Source organism: Aulonocara stuartgranti, assembly GCF_965226115.1.
Source record: "Aulonocara stuartgranti genome assembly, chromosome: 4".
Taxonomy (NCBI): domain Eukaryota; kingdom Metazoa; phylum Chordata; class Actinopteri; order Cichliformes; family Cichlidae; genus Aulonocara; species Aulonocara stuartgranti.
The window spans coordinates 15,659,451-15,672,667 of NC_138942.1; the positions used below are offsets into that span (position 1 = coordinate 15,659,451).

Genomic DNA, 13,217 nt, shown 5'->3' on the forward strand with positions numbered 1-13,217 from the left:
TTTATTAAATTGAGAAAAGCAAAGTTCAAACTGAACATTAGAATAAGAAAGAAAGATGATTGAACACTACGCTGTTGTTGATGTCAGATGGGCTGGTGTCATTATTTCAGGCGTTGTTGATGGACTGGGATTTTCCCGCTAAACATAACAAAACAAAAGAAGACCACATTTGAGACAACTCTTGTTAGCTATAAACAGGAAACTGGGGCTACATTTTGCACAGATTCACGAAATATAAGAAAAAATAACTCTTTTTATAAGCTGTCAGATTTAAGTAGGAAATATCAACATAGTGACAAATATTTTTAGTAGTAAAGTATGTGTAGAAAAAACAATGAGAATGTCAAAAGTGAGTGAGGAAGTGTGTTACTGATTTGAGAACTACGGGTTGGGAGTTCAGTAGGGAAAATTACTTTTCTGCTTTGATAATTACGCAAAAGAAAAACTGTAATACTTAATTTTCTAATTGCACATTCAATCTTTAGGTAATACTGAGACATAAAATCAGGGTTTTACGTTTAACTTTTCCAATTCATACAAGGACAAATTAAATAAACTTCTATAAGATTAAATAATTGTTAATTCACATTACTTCAAATTAATTTGAATTACTTCACACTAACCTCTATCTGTTGTAGCAGACTTTTTTGCTGTACTAGTCTAGTTGTTCTGTGTGGAGCAGGTTCAGATGAGGCAGAGCTGTTGTAACAACCCTTATTGGGTTATAGCACCACTTGGGGGGGGGTTGCCCTACTATTATAATAGTTGTGGGAGTCTCCTAGTGGGTGTGTGTTTTTAGCAGCAGCCATTACATGCCGCTCGTGTTCTGTTCTCAGAAAACCGTACTGTTGTACGATACCGATCTCCATTCATGTATGCACGGACGAGTACAGCCGTGGAGACCTGGCTCGTAAGGTGTAATGTTGCTGACACTGAATAAAGGTCTGTTGTTTGATTTAACCAACTGGCTTCGAGTTATCTGGCTAACCTCCACACCACATGCTCGCTGGACCTGCTAGCCGCTCCTTCCTCGTGAAGGATATAAAAAAAACAACAACAGCAATAGAATAATATTAAACACAAAGTGAACCCGTCTTCCTTCATTAAATAGGTTCTTTTAGATGTTAAGGAGGAATTGACTTAACCAGGCTGGCGGAGAATGAAGACAACCGGACACCTGCTGCAGATGGGGAATCAGTGAACTTTTATTGAGACAGAGACAAGCTCTCAACACAGCTCACATCAGGAGATTCCTAATATTTGCTGTGAGGATGAGTATATATTCTCTAAAACTTACAGGAGGGGGTTGTGAGGAAAGTGCTGCATTAGCAGAAAAACAACTCCATAAAAGGAAATCGGCCTTGGGTGTTCTAGTCTCTTCGCTTGCAGATATCTTGCACCTGCAGGCTGAGGCGATCGCTTCTTATCGCTCTCAAGGCCAAAGTCGTGAGCACATTTTTATTACACAGTTGCACAGTAACTTTAAAGCTGAACAATATTTAAAGCTGAATAATGTTTAAAGCTGAACAATATTTAAAGCTGAATAATGTTTAAAGCTGAACAATATTTAAAGCTGAATAATGTTTGATCAGATTATATTTTCTTCAAATCCCCCTTTTGACCCATCTTAAATGGGTCAACACACAAAAATAAGTAACATTCAAAGGAACACAGAGACGTGTCGAAGCCTGGCTCGAAAAACTCCTCGGGTCTTTTCATTTGTCTTTATCTGTCATTGCAGATGAGGAGAAAAGAGTCCAGGCACCACCCTGCCCAGGGGTCGGCTGCAAGCAGTCTCGGTTCCCGATGAAAGCAGTAACAGCTGTCCTGCACACAAGGGTACAACGAGTTAGTGCAACCAGGGTAGTGACACAAAATTAACAGTTCCTGTAACTCAGCAACCAAAAAGCATAAGTAATGATAAAAATGTGGAGAGTACAGAGTATACTATAATAATGAGAGATATAAACGTGAAAATGTGAAAGAATAAATCAACCGTAAAATAAACTCAGAACGGTAACTGCTAAGGACATTCAAAAGTGAATATGGTAAAACGTGAGGAAGGGGTGTGGAAAAAAACAATTTATATCCAGTGGTGGGAGTACACATTCGCTCAGGCTTAAGTCCGGAGACCCTGAGAACATCGCTTAACCCTCACAACCCGACCAGACACAGTTCAACCAGATATATCCTTCAAGAGGAAGTGGGTGAGGGAAACAATTAATAACAAGCCTAATACAAAACACCACAGAGAAACAACCATTCTAGAAGAATTTAAACAAGAGAAAGACGATAATGTTCGTCACCCTCACGATCAGGATTATGCCAATGGGAATGAGACCCAGGGCCAGGAAGCAAACAAAGACGCAACATCTTTGCCTGCCTGTCATTTCAGGGGGAAAGGGCCAAGACATGTTTACTTAGCTTGGATGTCGTCTAATAGAGGATGATGGGGCACAGAAAGGTGGTCCAGTTCCCCCCACCTCGCCAAGGGCGTGTTCTAGGAGTTAAAGAGCAACAACCTGCAATCTGTACCAAAAAATCTTCATAGTCCCACCGGAAAATCATAAGAGTAATAAACGATTCAGCTCAACAGACAAGTATCATGTTCAGGTTTCTCCAATCATTAAATCACTATTATTGCCACAATTTGCTTTATTCACCCTTTGGGCAATGTTATTCCAAGAGAGAGAGAGAGAGAGAGAGAGAGAGAGAGAGAGAGAGAGAGAGAGAGAGAGAGAGAGAGAGAGAGAGAGAGAGAGCCCCTAATGGCCAGTTAGTGGGCTCTAGGTCAAACTGTCCCCAAATTTGTTATTTGTTATTATTACTTGTTTTCATGTCACTTGTCTGTTTTCTACTGCACCCCTCTCACCAAAGCAAAGCAAACATTAGCAGCACATTGACCGTAGTCAGGCATCCTCATTCCATAGGTGCTATAAAACATTTCCTGTAAAAGAATCACAGTTTTCAAGACAGGGTGTGTCTCCCCCAACACTCTCACCAGAATACAGTGTAATAGCATCCCCAACTCCTAACCCATAAACACCGTTTCTTCACACATCCGCCCAGAAATCCTGTAATAGAAAAACATTAAAACTGTAACCCTGTAGGGAAGAAAATGTAAATGGTAACGCTGCGCAGTTACCTCTGTAAGCCACACAAGACACAAAAATGGCATTTACAGGTTCACTCATCCTCGAATATTTTGTCATCCTTCTACTCCTGTAAAAGAAACCCACATAAATTCATCCACCCTTTTATCCTATCTAGGTGGAGGTTGTTAACCTTGAGTCATGGTCAAGTCTTGTCATCTTTTACCAGTCAGTCCGTTTGTTTTTATTCCCAGTCTTTCATCCATTCATCCGTTCTTTGCTGATAGTGAAACCTGTCGTCGCATCTAGTTTCCACACTCAGCAAAATGACGTCATCTCAAAAAGAAACAAGAACTTGAGTTTGGATTACCTCGCTGAATCCTTTTTTAAACAGGGACTCTCGTTTCTAATTGTCCCCACAAGTGTTTCCTCCAGAACCCATTTCAATGCGGAGAAACTCACTTACAACAATTTTCTCGCCGACGTGTAATGCTTGTAATTTCCGATGTGCAGATCTGCTTAAAGAAAAGATTCACCAACAAAAATCAGTAAATATAAAACAAAATAAAATGAAAAATAACAAAAACAAAATGCAGACGCCCGGGTCTTAGGACTTGTCACTGAATATTCTTCCCATCAATAAAAATACCAACCTAAACCTACACAGAGTCAAATCAACACCATCTCAACCTTTTCATATTCATAAACCTATATGTTTTGCGTTCGTGAAACAAAATTGAACCATTAAGTAAGTTGAGCTCTTGAAATGTTTTAATTCTCTTAATTCTGCCAGTTTATTTCAACACTTATTCAATGACTTTTATTCAACTGCTACTTGGTCACTCGACTTTTACCTGTTCAAATTGCCTAGGGTTCAACAAAGTCTAGATCCCCGTTATCATGAAACTTGAACGGTGTATGATGATTTACTTACAGTAATTTAGAATCATCACTCAACCTAGCTCTACTACTGGCACTGCGTGACTTTTCTCACACTGGAAACCAGAATTTAGTACAGAACTTTAATGCCTCAGGCAATCGCGTTCAAGGGCTGCCCCCCCTTCTCTTCTTCTTTGTCCGTGTGTTCCTCCTTTATTAAATCTCCATCACAATGACGTGGCGCTCTGAAATAAAACTCACACTGTTAATTCCTCGTTTTCACTCTGCACCACTGCTCAGAGTGTTTTCTTTTCTTTTTAGTGTAGAGTAAACAATTAAGTCGAGGCCTTAAGCCCCAGATATCTCGCACGGGCATCATTTTCATAACCAAACCGCTCCGGACTCTGCTCCCCAGACCACACAAATGCCCTCTGGGCTTATTATTATAGCAAATTCTGTATTTGACTTTGTTGTGTGCAGCATTGAGCCTTTGTCAGTAAAGCATTCTTCATTGCAGCAGCTGGAGCATTGTGTGTCACTTCTTAGTAAATTAAATCAACATTTTGATTCTAGTGCATGGGTATGTATCAGTTTTTACTCCCTCAACAAGTGCATAAGTGTTCATGTGTGTGTTTCCCTTCATTCTAAGTAGGCGCATGCAGAAGTGTGTGTTCGTGTGTTGGTATATGTTTGTGTTCATCACCTTCCTGTTCTGTAGTTTAGGTAAACCAGCGGCCTGACGCATGGCCTAGGGTCCTCCCCTCCTCTTTGGGTCTGTTTATGTTGTCCTTACTTTGCTCCACGGCCTTCTGCAGCTCTGCTGTTCGGCTCTTCTCAGAGGTCAGCATCCTTCTGCTCACCGTCCCTTTTCCTCCGGGCTTAATGCGCGTCTCGTCACAGCTCTGTCAGCTGACGCAGCCTGGGAATTTCCCCCGTGTAGTGAAACGGGCTTTAGGTTTAGTGCTCTCCGTCTCTGCTGCATGAGATCACTCTTTTGCAGCACTGTTGACATCCTCAAGTTGTTGTTGTGAGTCCAGCTGCTGTGGCCTTCAGGGGTCAAAGGGTCAAAGATGGTCGCGGAGAGGGCAACGATGGTAGAGGGGAGGGTAGGAGTCCAGGTCAGCTTCGGCTCTCAGAAAAAACAAAAACAAAACAAAACAGGCGAACAGGAAAATGATGTTGTGTTGGCTGTGCTGTGTTGGCTGTGTTATCCCGAGAGGGGAGAAACAACGAGATCTCGTCTCCCCCCTTTTTTGTTTTTTTTTTTTTTTTTTTCACCATATAATCAACTCATAACCCCTCAAGTTGACAGGACAACACAGGTACGTGTTAAAATTCTTAAGATCCTGTTTAGAAACCTAAAAAGGAATTTCCTATCATTCAGTAGTCATTTGTCTTAAACAATCAACAAAAACATGTCCCAAGTCGACCCTTTTAACCACTAAATTTGTCGTGTCCTCACTTAATCCTCAGACCAGTGTCTTTGTCTTTTGACGTTACGTTGTTGTCCTGCAACCCAAAGCGTTTAATTGTCAGTAATGTATAAACTATATCATTTAAAAACAGGTGTATGTTAAGTGTCGCTACTTTAACCTTGCATGTACGTGCACATGTATGTAAGCTGTTTCTTCATTGCATGTATGGGTGCGTCTGTATATGGGTTACTTTAACTTTTTCTCAAACGAGGCATGTCTCTAACACGCACATGTGTCTGTTCCTCACCCTTCTCATATCTTTCTCTGGTTGTGTGTGGTTTTATTTGTTTCAGTGATTTACCAGGAACATCTTTTCCTTTTCTCCATGTCTTCCGCCAGAGGTTAACACTGGTGAGATTCAGGGACACAGCACCCAGAGCAGTTCAGCGAGAAAAACCCGCCTCAAACTACATTCTCTCTTTTTTGTTTTACCGGGAAGGGTGAGGACAACTCTGGTGTCCAGCCGTGAATTTTAGCCAAAGCTTGGCCTGTCTTCTGCTGCCGTACTCAGGCTTCCAGGTTAAGAAAAAACACCTGTATGAAGACACTAAACATACATTTAGTATTTGTATAAACATAACTGCCTAAATCATTGAACTCTTGAGGAGGGTGTATTTCAGAATCAGAATCAAAATCAAAAACTTTATTGTCATTGTCATGAGACCGACGACATTAAGAATGGTCCCCGATCATTGCATCATCCCTAGTAATATCAAATATAAAAAAAAAAACAATAAAATTCAATCAATAAAATAGATAGAATACTTAAAATACTAAGTATTCCCACCGTCATGCTTCAGACCGTGCATAGATTAACACAAGAGTGGCATGGTGGACATTTTTGTAGTATTCAGATGTGTTATTGCAGTTGGATAACAGCTGTGTTTGAGTCTATTAGTCCTTGCTCTGATTGCCCTGTACCGTCTGCCTTAGGGCAACAGTTCGAACAGGGAGTGGCCAGGATGTGAGGTGTCTTTTATGATGTTTTGGGCCTTTTTAAAACAGCGGGCGTTGTTTGACTCTTTACTAACTTTAAAACCCCACCATAACAATTTCTCACTGACAAACTTCTATGCATCCATTTAAACATGCGAAGCCAGCACAAAATCACACACATACCCCTACAGCAAAGCTTTAACATAACCACAATGCAACTCCTCCCTTAAACGGGAGAAATCACCCTGAATCAACCAACTCTATATAAAACGTCAAACAAAGATAAACCACAAACATTTCTACACTTCTGTGTCTTCCACGCAGCACAATAGGCAGAAAAACACCGATTACTCACAGTCTACAACAAAAGAAAAACCTGCTCTTTTCACAACTCTCACAGCTAAAGTCAAAACTCTTACCCAGTGCCTCTGAAATAATAAAAAAATCACCAAATACTCGATTACTCTTTTCACTCGCTCCCTCTCACTCCCTTCTTCCTCATACAGCATACACGCTCGCTCCCGCGGACCCGCTCGGCCCCGCGGGCTCACTCGGCCCCCACCTTTTTCCTCTCACAGAGACAGAGAGAGAGACCCTTTTCCTTTTTTTTTTTTTTATTTCTCCAGCACACATACACACACAGAATCCCAACTGAGAGAAAGAGGGAGAGAAGAGAAAAGAGTTGTAGAGAGGAAGTTTTTTAGCAGGAGTTTCAGATCTAACAGATTTATACAACTTATTTACACACACCGGTAATTTATGTTCTATTTATTGATTTTAAAGGAGAATTTGGGCCAGCTGGGTTTCTGCCTCTGTTAGGCACTAACAGCTGGGGCGCTGCTTTAAAGGTGAGTCAGCACTGAAATATCCCTTCAGGTGTTACCAGGCTTCTACCAAACCGGAGTCTGGCGGGTAACCTTGCCTAGAGCTTCCTGATAGGGGTGCTAGTTGGTTGTCACCTTGTTCACACGTCTCATTCACACTTCATACATTACCTGCAGTCACTCATTACCCTCCTTATGTATGTAATAAATGTGTAAAAAAAATTCTATGTGTGGTGTATTATTTTAACCAAAAGAGGAACCTAGTTCCTTTAATTGTGTAATCTGTGAACAACGGAGAACCAAACTGTCCTGCCCAGTGTTCCACAGCAAGCATTCAGCGTGTATTTATGTGTGTCCAATATCAAACAGAACATCAAAACATTTAAAACACTAAAATCATCGGGGTTTTAAGAAGAGATCCGTTTTCTCCTATTGATCAAAGGGACCCGTCCTTTGGACTCCAACCAGTACTTCTCTTTTTTAAGTTTTAGAGGATCTTTTCTAATAAAGTCCTCTGGGCCTTCCTAACCCTTCTGTAGTTTAGAGAATATTACTAAAAAATATTCTCAAGGCCTTTAACCTTTTAATTTGTTTAGAAAGGCGTTACTAATAAACCCTTTCAAGGTCCCAGACCTGCTGAGGTATTTATCCGACACCGGAGAGCGACCCGTCGGCCGCAACCGTGGTCAGACCTCAGTTCACTCTTATCTTTATTCACTTATTCACTTATTTCTTATTCACTTATCTCTTATTCACTTGTCTGATTCTCAACAAGCCTTAAGTAAGCCAAACAATTTTGGTTATGAATTACTAGGAGTTTGGACACTAAGTATTTTTATAATGTTCAATATAGCAGAAATAAAAGGTCTGCTTACCTTGTTTTTTGTGTGCACACAGCTTTTGTCCAAACTCCGTTCACTCAGACCACGGCCGAACTCCTCCCATCCGTCCAGTTGACCTGGAGCGGATCCTGTTCGTGACGCCAATTGAAGGATATAAAAAAAACAACAACAGCAATAGAATAATATTAAACACAAAGTGAACCCGTCTTCCTTCATTAAATAGGTTCTTTTAGATGTTAAGGAGGAATTGACTTAACCAGGCTGGCGGAGAATGAAGACAACCGGACACCTGCTGCAGATGGGGAATCAGTGAACTTTTATTGAGACAGAGACAAGCTCTCAACACAGCTCACATCAGGAGATTCCTAATATTTGCTGTGAGGATGAGTATATATTCTCTAAAACTTACAGGAGGGGGTTGTGAGGAAAGTGCTGCATTAGCAGAAAAACAACTCCATAAAAGGAAATCGGCCTTGGGTGTTCTAGTCTCTTCGCTTGCAGATATCTTGCACCTGCAGGCTGAGGCGATCGCTTCTTATCGCTCTCAAGGCCAAAGTCGTGAGCACATTTTTATTACACAGTTGCACAGTAACTTTAAAGCTGAACAATATTTAAAGCTGAATAATGTTTAAAGCTGAACAATATTTAAAGCTGAATAATGTTTAAAGCTGAACAATATTTAAAGCTGAATAATGTTTGATCAGATTATATTTTCTTCACTCGCCAGACTGCTGTTACACTGTATGATGTTAGATTATGAGGAAAACAGAAATCTACAGGATAGAAAGCAAGATCCATCAGAACATAAAAAGAAAGCAGGAGGGCAGGGCCTGAAATGGTCAGTCCTTTAATAATGTTGATCATGTTGAAAGTGGTAAAGGTTTTCAAAGTTTTTCATGGTATGTTGCCCTCCATGTGCAAATCCTCAAAAACAAAACCTCTCAGCTGTTTTCTTGATATGTTGCTTTGTGATTAAGCTATATGTTGATCCTATTTCCCTTCCTGCCCATTTAAGAGATATAAAAAACAAGGAAGCCAAGAAAGAAGTGACGAGTGAATTCCGGGAACTGAATGAGAGTCTGAGTGTGAGTTTTATAACATTCCAAAAATTGTTTGGCGAGCCAAAGCTTCTTTAAGATTAAAACTCTTTCTTTTATTTTTCAGGACCACTTCAGTGAGGACTGCTTCAAAGTGTTCACAGTGAGTGCTGAAGAGTTCCTAGAAAGAAAAGGTGTAAAAGAAGATGTCAATGGTAGGCAGTCAGAATCTCAAGATGTTTTGTGATTCAAAGAAAATATATTGTTCGGTGCATATGTTGTTTTATTTTTCCTCATAAATCAGAAATGGATTGTAAGATTAAAACCAAAGTATCTAATTCAATATTCAATTTACTTTTATTTACAGAAATAGCCAAACTTCAAGACTTCTTGCAAAATTGCAATGATTGTCACTCTGAGACATGTAACTATGTGACTGGAGCTTATGGGATTCTGTCTTTGATTGAAGGAGCCAGGCGCAGAAAAGAGGTAAAATCAAGTTATATACGTGTGAAAATATACACTGAACAAAAATATAAACGCAACACTTTTGTTTTTGCTCCAATTTTTCATGAGCTGAACTCAAACATCTGAAAAATTATCTACATACACAAAAGACCCATGATTCTCAAATATTGTTCACAAATCTGTCTGCGTGTGTTAGTGAGCACTTCTCCTTTGCCGAGATAATCCATCCCACCTCACAGGTGTGGCATATCAAGGGGCTGATTAGACAGCATGAATATTGCACAGGTGTGCCTTAGACTGCCCACAATAAAAGGCGACCATGAAATGTGCAGTTTGATCAAGTAGCACGATGCCACAGGTGTCGCAACCTTTGAGGGAGTGTGCAACTGGCATGCTGACTGCAGGAATGTCTACCAGAGCTGTTGCCCATGAAATGAATGTTCATTTCTCTATCATAAGCCGTCTCAAAAGGCGTTTAAGAGAATTTGGCAGTACATCCAACCGGCCTCACAACCACAGACCACGTGTGACCCCACATGCCCAGGACCTTAACATCCAGCATGTTCACCTCCAGGGTCGCCTGAGACCAGCCACCCAGGCAGCTGCAGCAACAATCAGTTTGCATAACCAAAGAATTTCTGCACAAACTGTCAGAAACCGTCTCAGGGAAGCTTATCTGCATGCTTGTCGTCCTCATCTGGGTCTGGCCCTGACTGCAGTTTGTCGTTGTAACCGACTTGAGTGGGCAAACACTCACATTTGATGGCGTTTGGCACGTTGGAGAGGTGTTCTATTCACAGATGAGTCACGGTTTTCACTGTTTAGGCAGACAGGGGCTGTGTCCCAATTAAGAGACCGCACGCTTGAAGTACGTGCACTACGCGTACTACGTACGGTGCGTACTATAAGTACGAGAAGTGCGGAAGTGAGAGGCTTGTGAAATGGGACGGTCTAGCCTTCGTCACGCTGTTCAGGTTGCCTAGCAACCATGATACTAACCGCGAGAAACGTTACATACAGCATTGTTTGACAGAAATGAAGGAGAAAAAATGTTTTGTTGGTCATTCATTTTTGTCATGACATCACTGTGATTAGTTGAGTATCTGAGGCTGAGACCACAGGACTGTAAAACATGATTGTTGGGCTTCATTTCTGTACTGAACAGTCATTTCAAGAGTAGTTAGTAAATAACAATTAGCTAATGTTTTTCATGAGACTAAAATCATCTCACTGTGGTAATGTAAATATAATATGGCCAATATTATATGTATTGTCAGATTATTATGATATATATATATATATATATTAGGGGTGCAACGATATTCGTATCGATATTGAACCGTTCGATACAGTGCTTTCGGTTCGGTACGCATATGTATCGAACAATACAACATTTGTAATTTATTTTATCAACTTTCCTTCTGACGATGCTGTCTGTGTGGAGTGCTCAGTGAATCTGCGTTCGACTACTCCGCCTAGGCTGCACTGTCGAGCGCAGATCCACTGAGCGCTCCACACAGACAGCATAGTCAGAAGGAAGAGCGCAGGGCAAGCTAGCGAGACAGAAGTTAAGCTCTCCTTGCAACATGGCAAATTGAACCTCCCCCACCCTCATTCAGATCTGGCGTTTGGAATTATTTTGGTTTTCATGTGACGTATGACCCTGGAGGTAAGCGCGTCATGGACTAAAGTAAAACAGTATGTTGGATGTGCCACGCAATGCTCAATTACATGGGTGGGAGCTAGTGTGTTAGCGCAGTTAGCTCGTTAACGTGTTGGCTGTCTAGCCCCATGCACGGGGCTATCAGGGGTAGCTCGTTAACGGAGATTTGCGGTGTTGTGGCGTTAAGGTCATTTTAACGAGGTTAACCTGAAAGCACTAGTGGGAACACAACGAATATGACTGCACATTTACGCCGACATCATCCTAGTGCAAAGACAAAAACAACAAGCATGCATGCTACAAACTTTACCCGAGTCATTTAGACAGCCGTTAGCACATGATTCTCCTTATGGGGACCTGATATGTTTAATATGCTCCTGAGAATATAGCCCAGAAGAAGCGGATAGTATAGCTTTTATTTTGGAAAGAGACGTTTCTCTGTAATAAACTCTCTTTTCCAAAGATGAGGGATTCCTCAATCAGATACAGGGCTCGCAAAATCGCTAGCCCGACGTCCTGGGGCTAGAGATTTTTCCAGTCGGGCTACCAAAATCTATCTCTGCCCTGCCCGTCCGGCTATTGTAGGAAGGAAAAATATATGTCAATGCTTTTGCATTCTTTCGGAAATGTAGCTGGGTAATTATGTCATTGGCATCGGTGAGCCACTGTCAATATGTGACATATTGAAATCGCGTTTGAATTTGCGCTTGTTTTTTGCTTTCACTTTGCAATCGCGTGAACTGTGTATAGAGAGCGACAGCACTGATTGGTGAGTGATGATAATTTGTGCACCAATTCCTCTGACATTGTCTTATTAATCGTTAGCTTACTACGCAAACATGACAAGTGAAATCTCCCGCAGCAAGCTTAAACATGTGAGAGGTTGATCGCGCAGAGAATCGCTGAGCTTATGTGAGTGCGTGTGTAAAAGCAGCAGGATATATATTTTAGTTCTGCTGAGCCAAATAAGACAGGTCAGGGTGAAGAAGTGACAGCCAAAGAAAAGCTTACCACAAAACGGAAAAGTTATGACAAATCAGACTATAAGGCAAAAAGAAAGTGCAGCTTTATGGTTTCATGGACAAAGAATTTCTGTGGCTACAATATGACGAGCTATATAACCAGGGCTGCACATAAGTGGTCCACAGGTGCGCATTCGCTGTCAAAATAAAAAACACGCACAAGGGTTAGGGTTAAATTTAAAAACTGTACTTTTGAGTTAAAATATATATTTATAATTTTAATAAATGACAAATTAAAAAGGCATGAACATTTTATTTTGTATCGAAAAAATATCGAACCGTGACACCAAAGTATCGAACCGAACCGTGAATTTTGTGTATCATTGCACCCCTAATATATATATGTACATATATATATATATATATATGTGTGTATATATATATATATGTATATGTATATATTAAAAAAAAAAAACCACCCAGCACGCCCCTGCGGGCGGTTTATCCTTCAAGCTCGGGTCCTCTACCAGAGGCCTGGGAGCTTGAGGGTCCTGCGCAGTATCTTAGCTGTTCCCAGGACTGCGCTCTTCTGGACAGAGATCTCCGATGTTGTTCCCGGGATCTGCTGGAGCCACTCGCCTATCTTGGGAGTCACCGCACCTAGTGCTCCGATTACCACGGGGACCACCGTTACCTTCACCCTCCACATCCTCTCGAGCTCTTCTCTGAGCCCTTGGTATTTCTCCAGCTTCTCGTGTTCCTTCTTCCTGATATTGCTGTCATTCGGAACCGCTACATCGATCACTACGGCCGTCTTCTTCTGTTTGTCTACCACCACTATGTCTGGTTGGTTAGCCACCACCATTTTGATCGTCTGTATCTGGAAGTCCCACAGGATCTTAGCTCGGTCATTCTCCACCACCCTTGGGGGCATCTCCCATTTTGACCTCGGGACTTCCAGGTTATACTCGGCACAGATGTTCCTGTACACTATGCCGGCCACTTGGTTATGGCGTTCCATGTATGCCTTGCCTGCTAG

The 13,217-nt window shown here is 41.3% G+C and overlaps 1 protein-coding gene across 1 annotated transcript in view; it reads left to right on the forward strand.

Moving 5' to 3' along the window:
* LOC309705481 (nuclear GTPase SLIP-GC-like) overlaps positions 1-13,217 on the forward strand; it is a 50,255-nt gene that overhangs the window by 14,328 nt on the left and 22,710 nt on the right. The window contains exons 13-15 of the mRNA XM_082531358.1: positions 9,064-9,133; positions 9,213-9,300; positions 9,453-9,574. Coding sequence (XP_082387484.1) covers positions 9,064-9,133; positions 9,213-9,300; positions 9,453-9,574 — 280 coding nt within the window. The remainder of the gene's footprint in view (positions 1-9,063; positions 9,134-9,212; positions 9,301-9,452; positions 9,575-13,217) is intronic.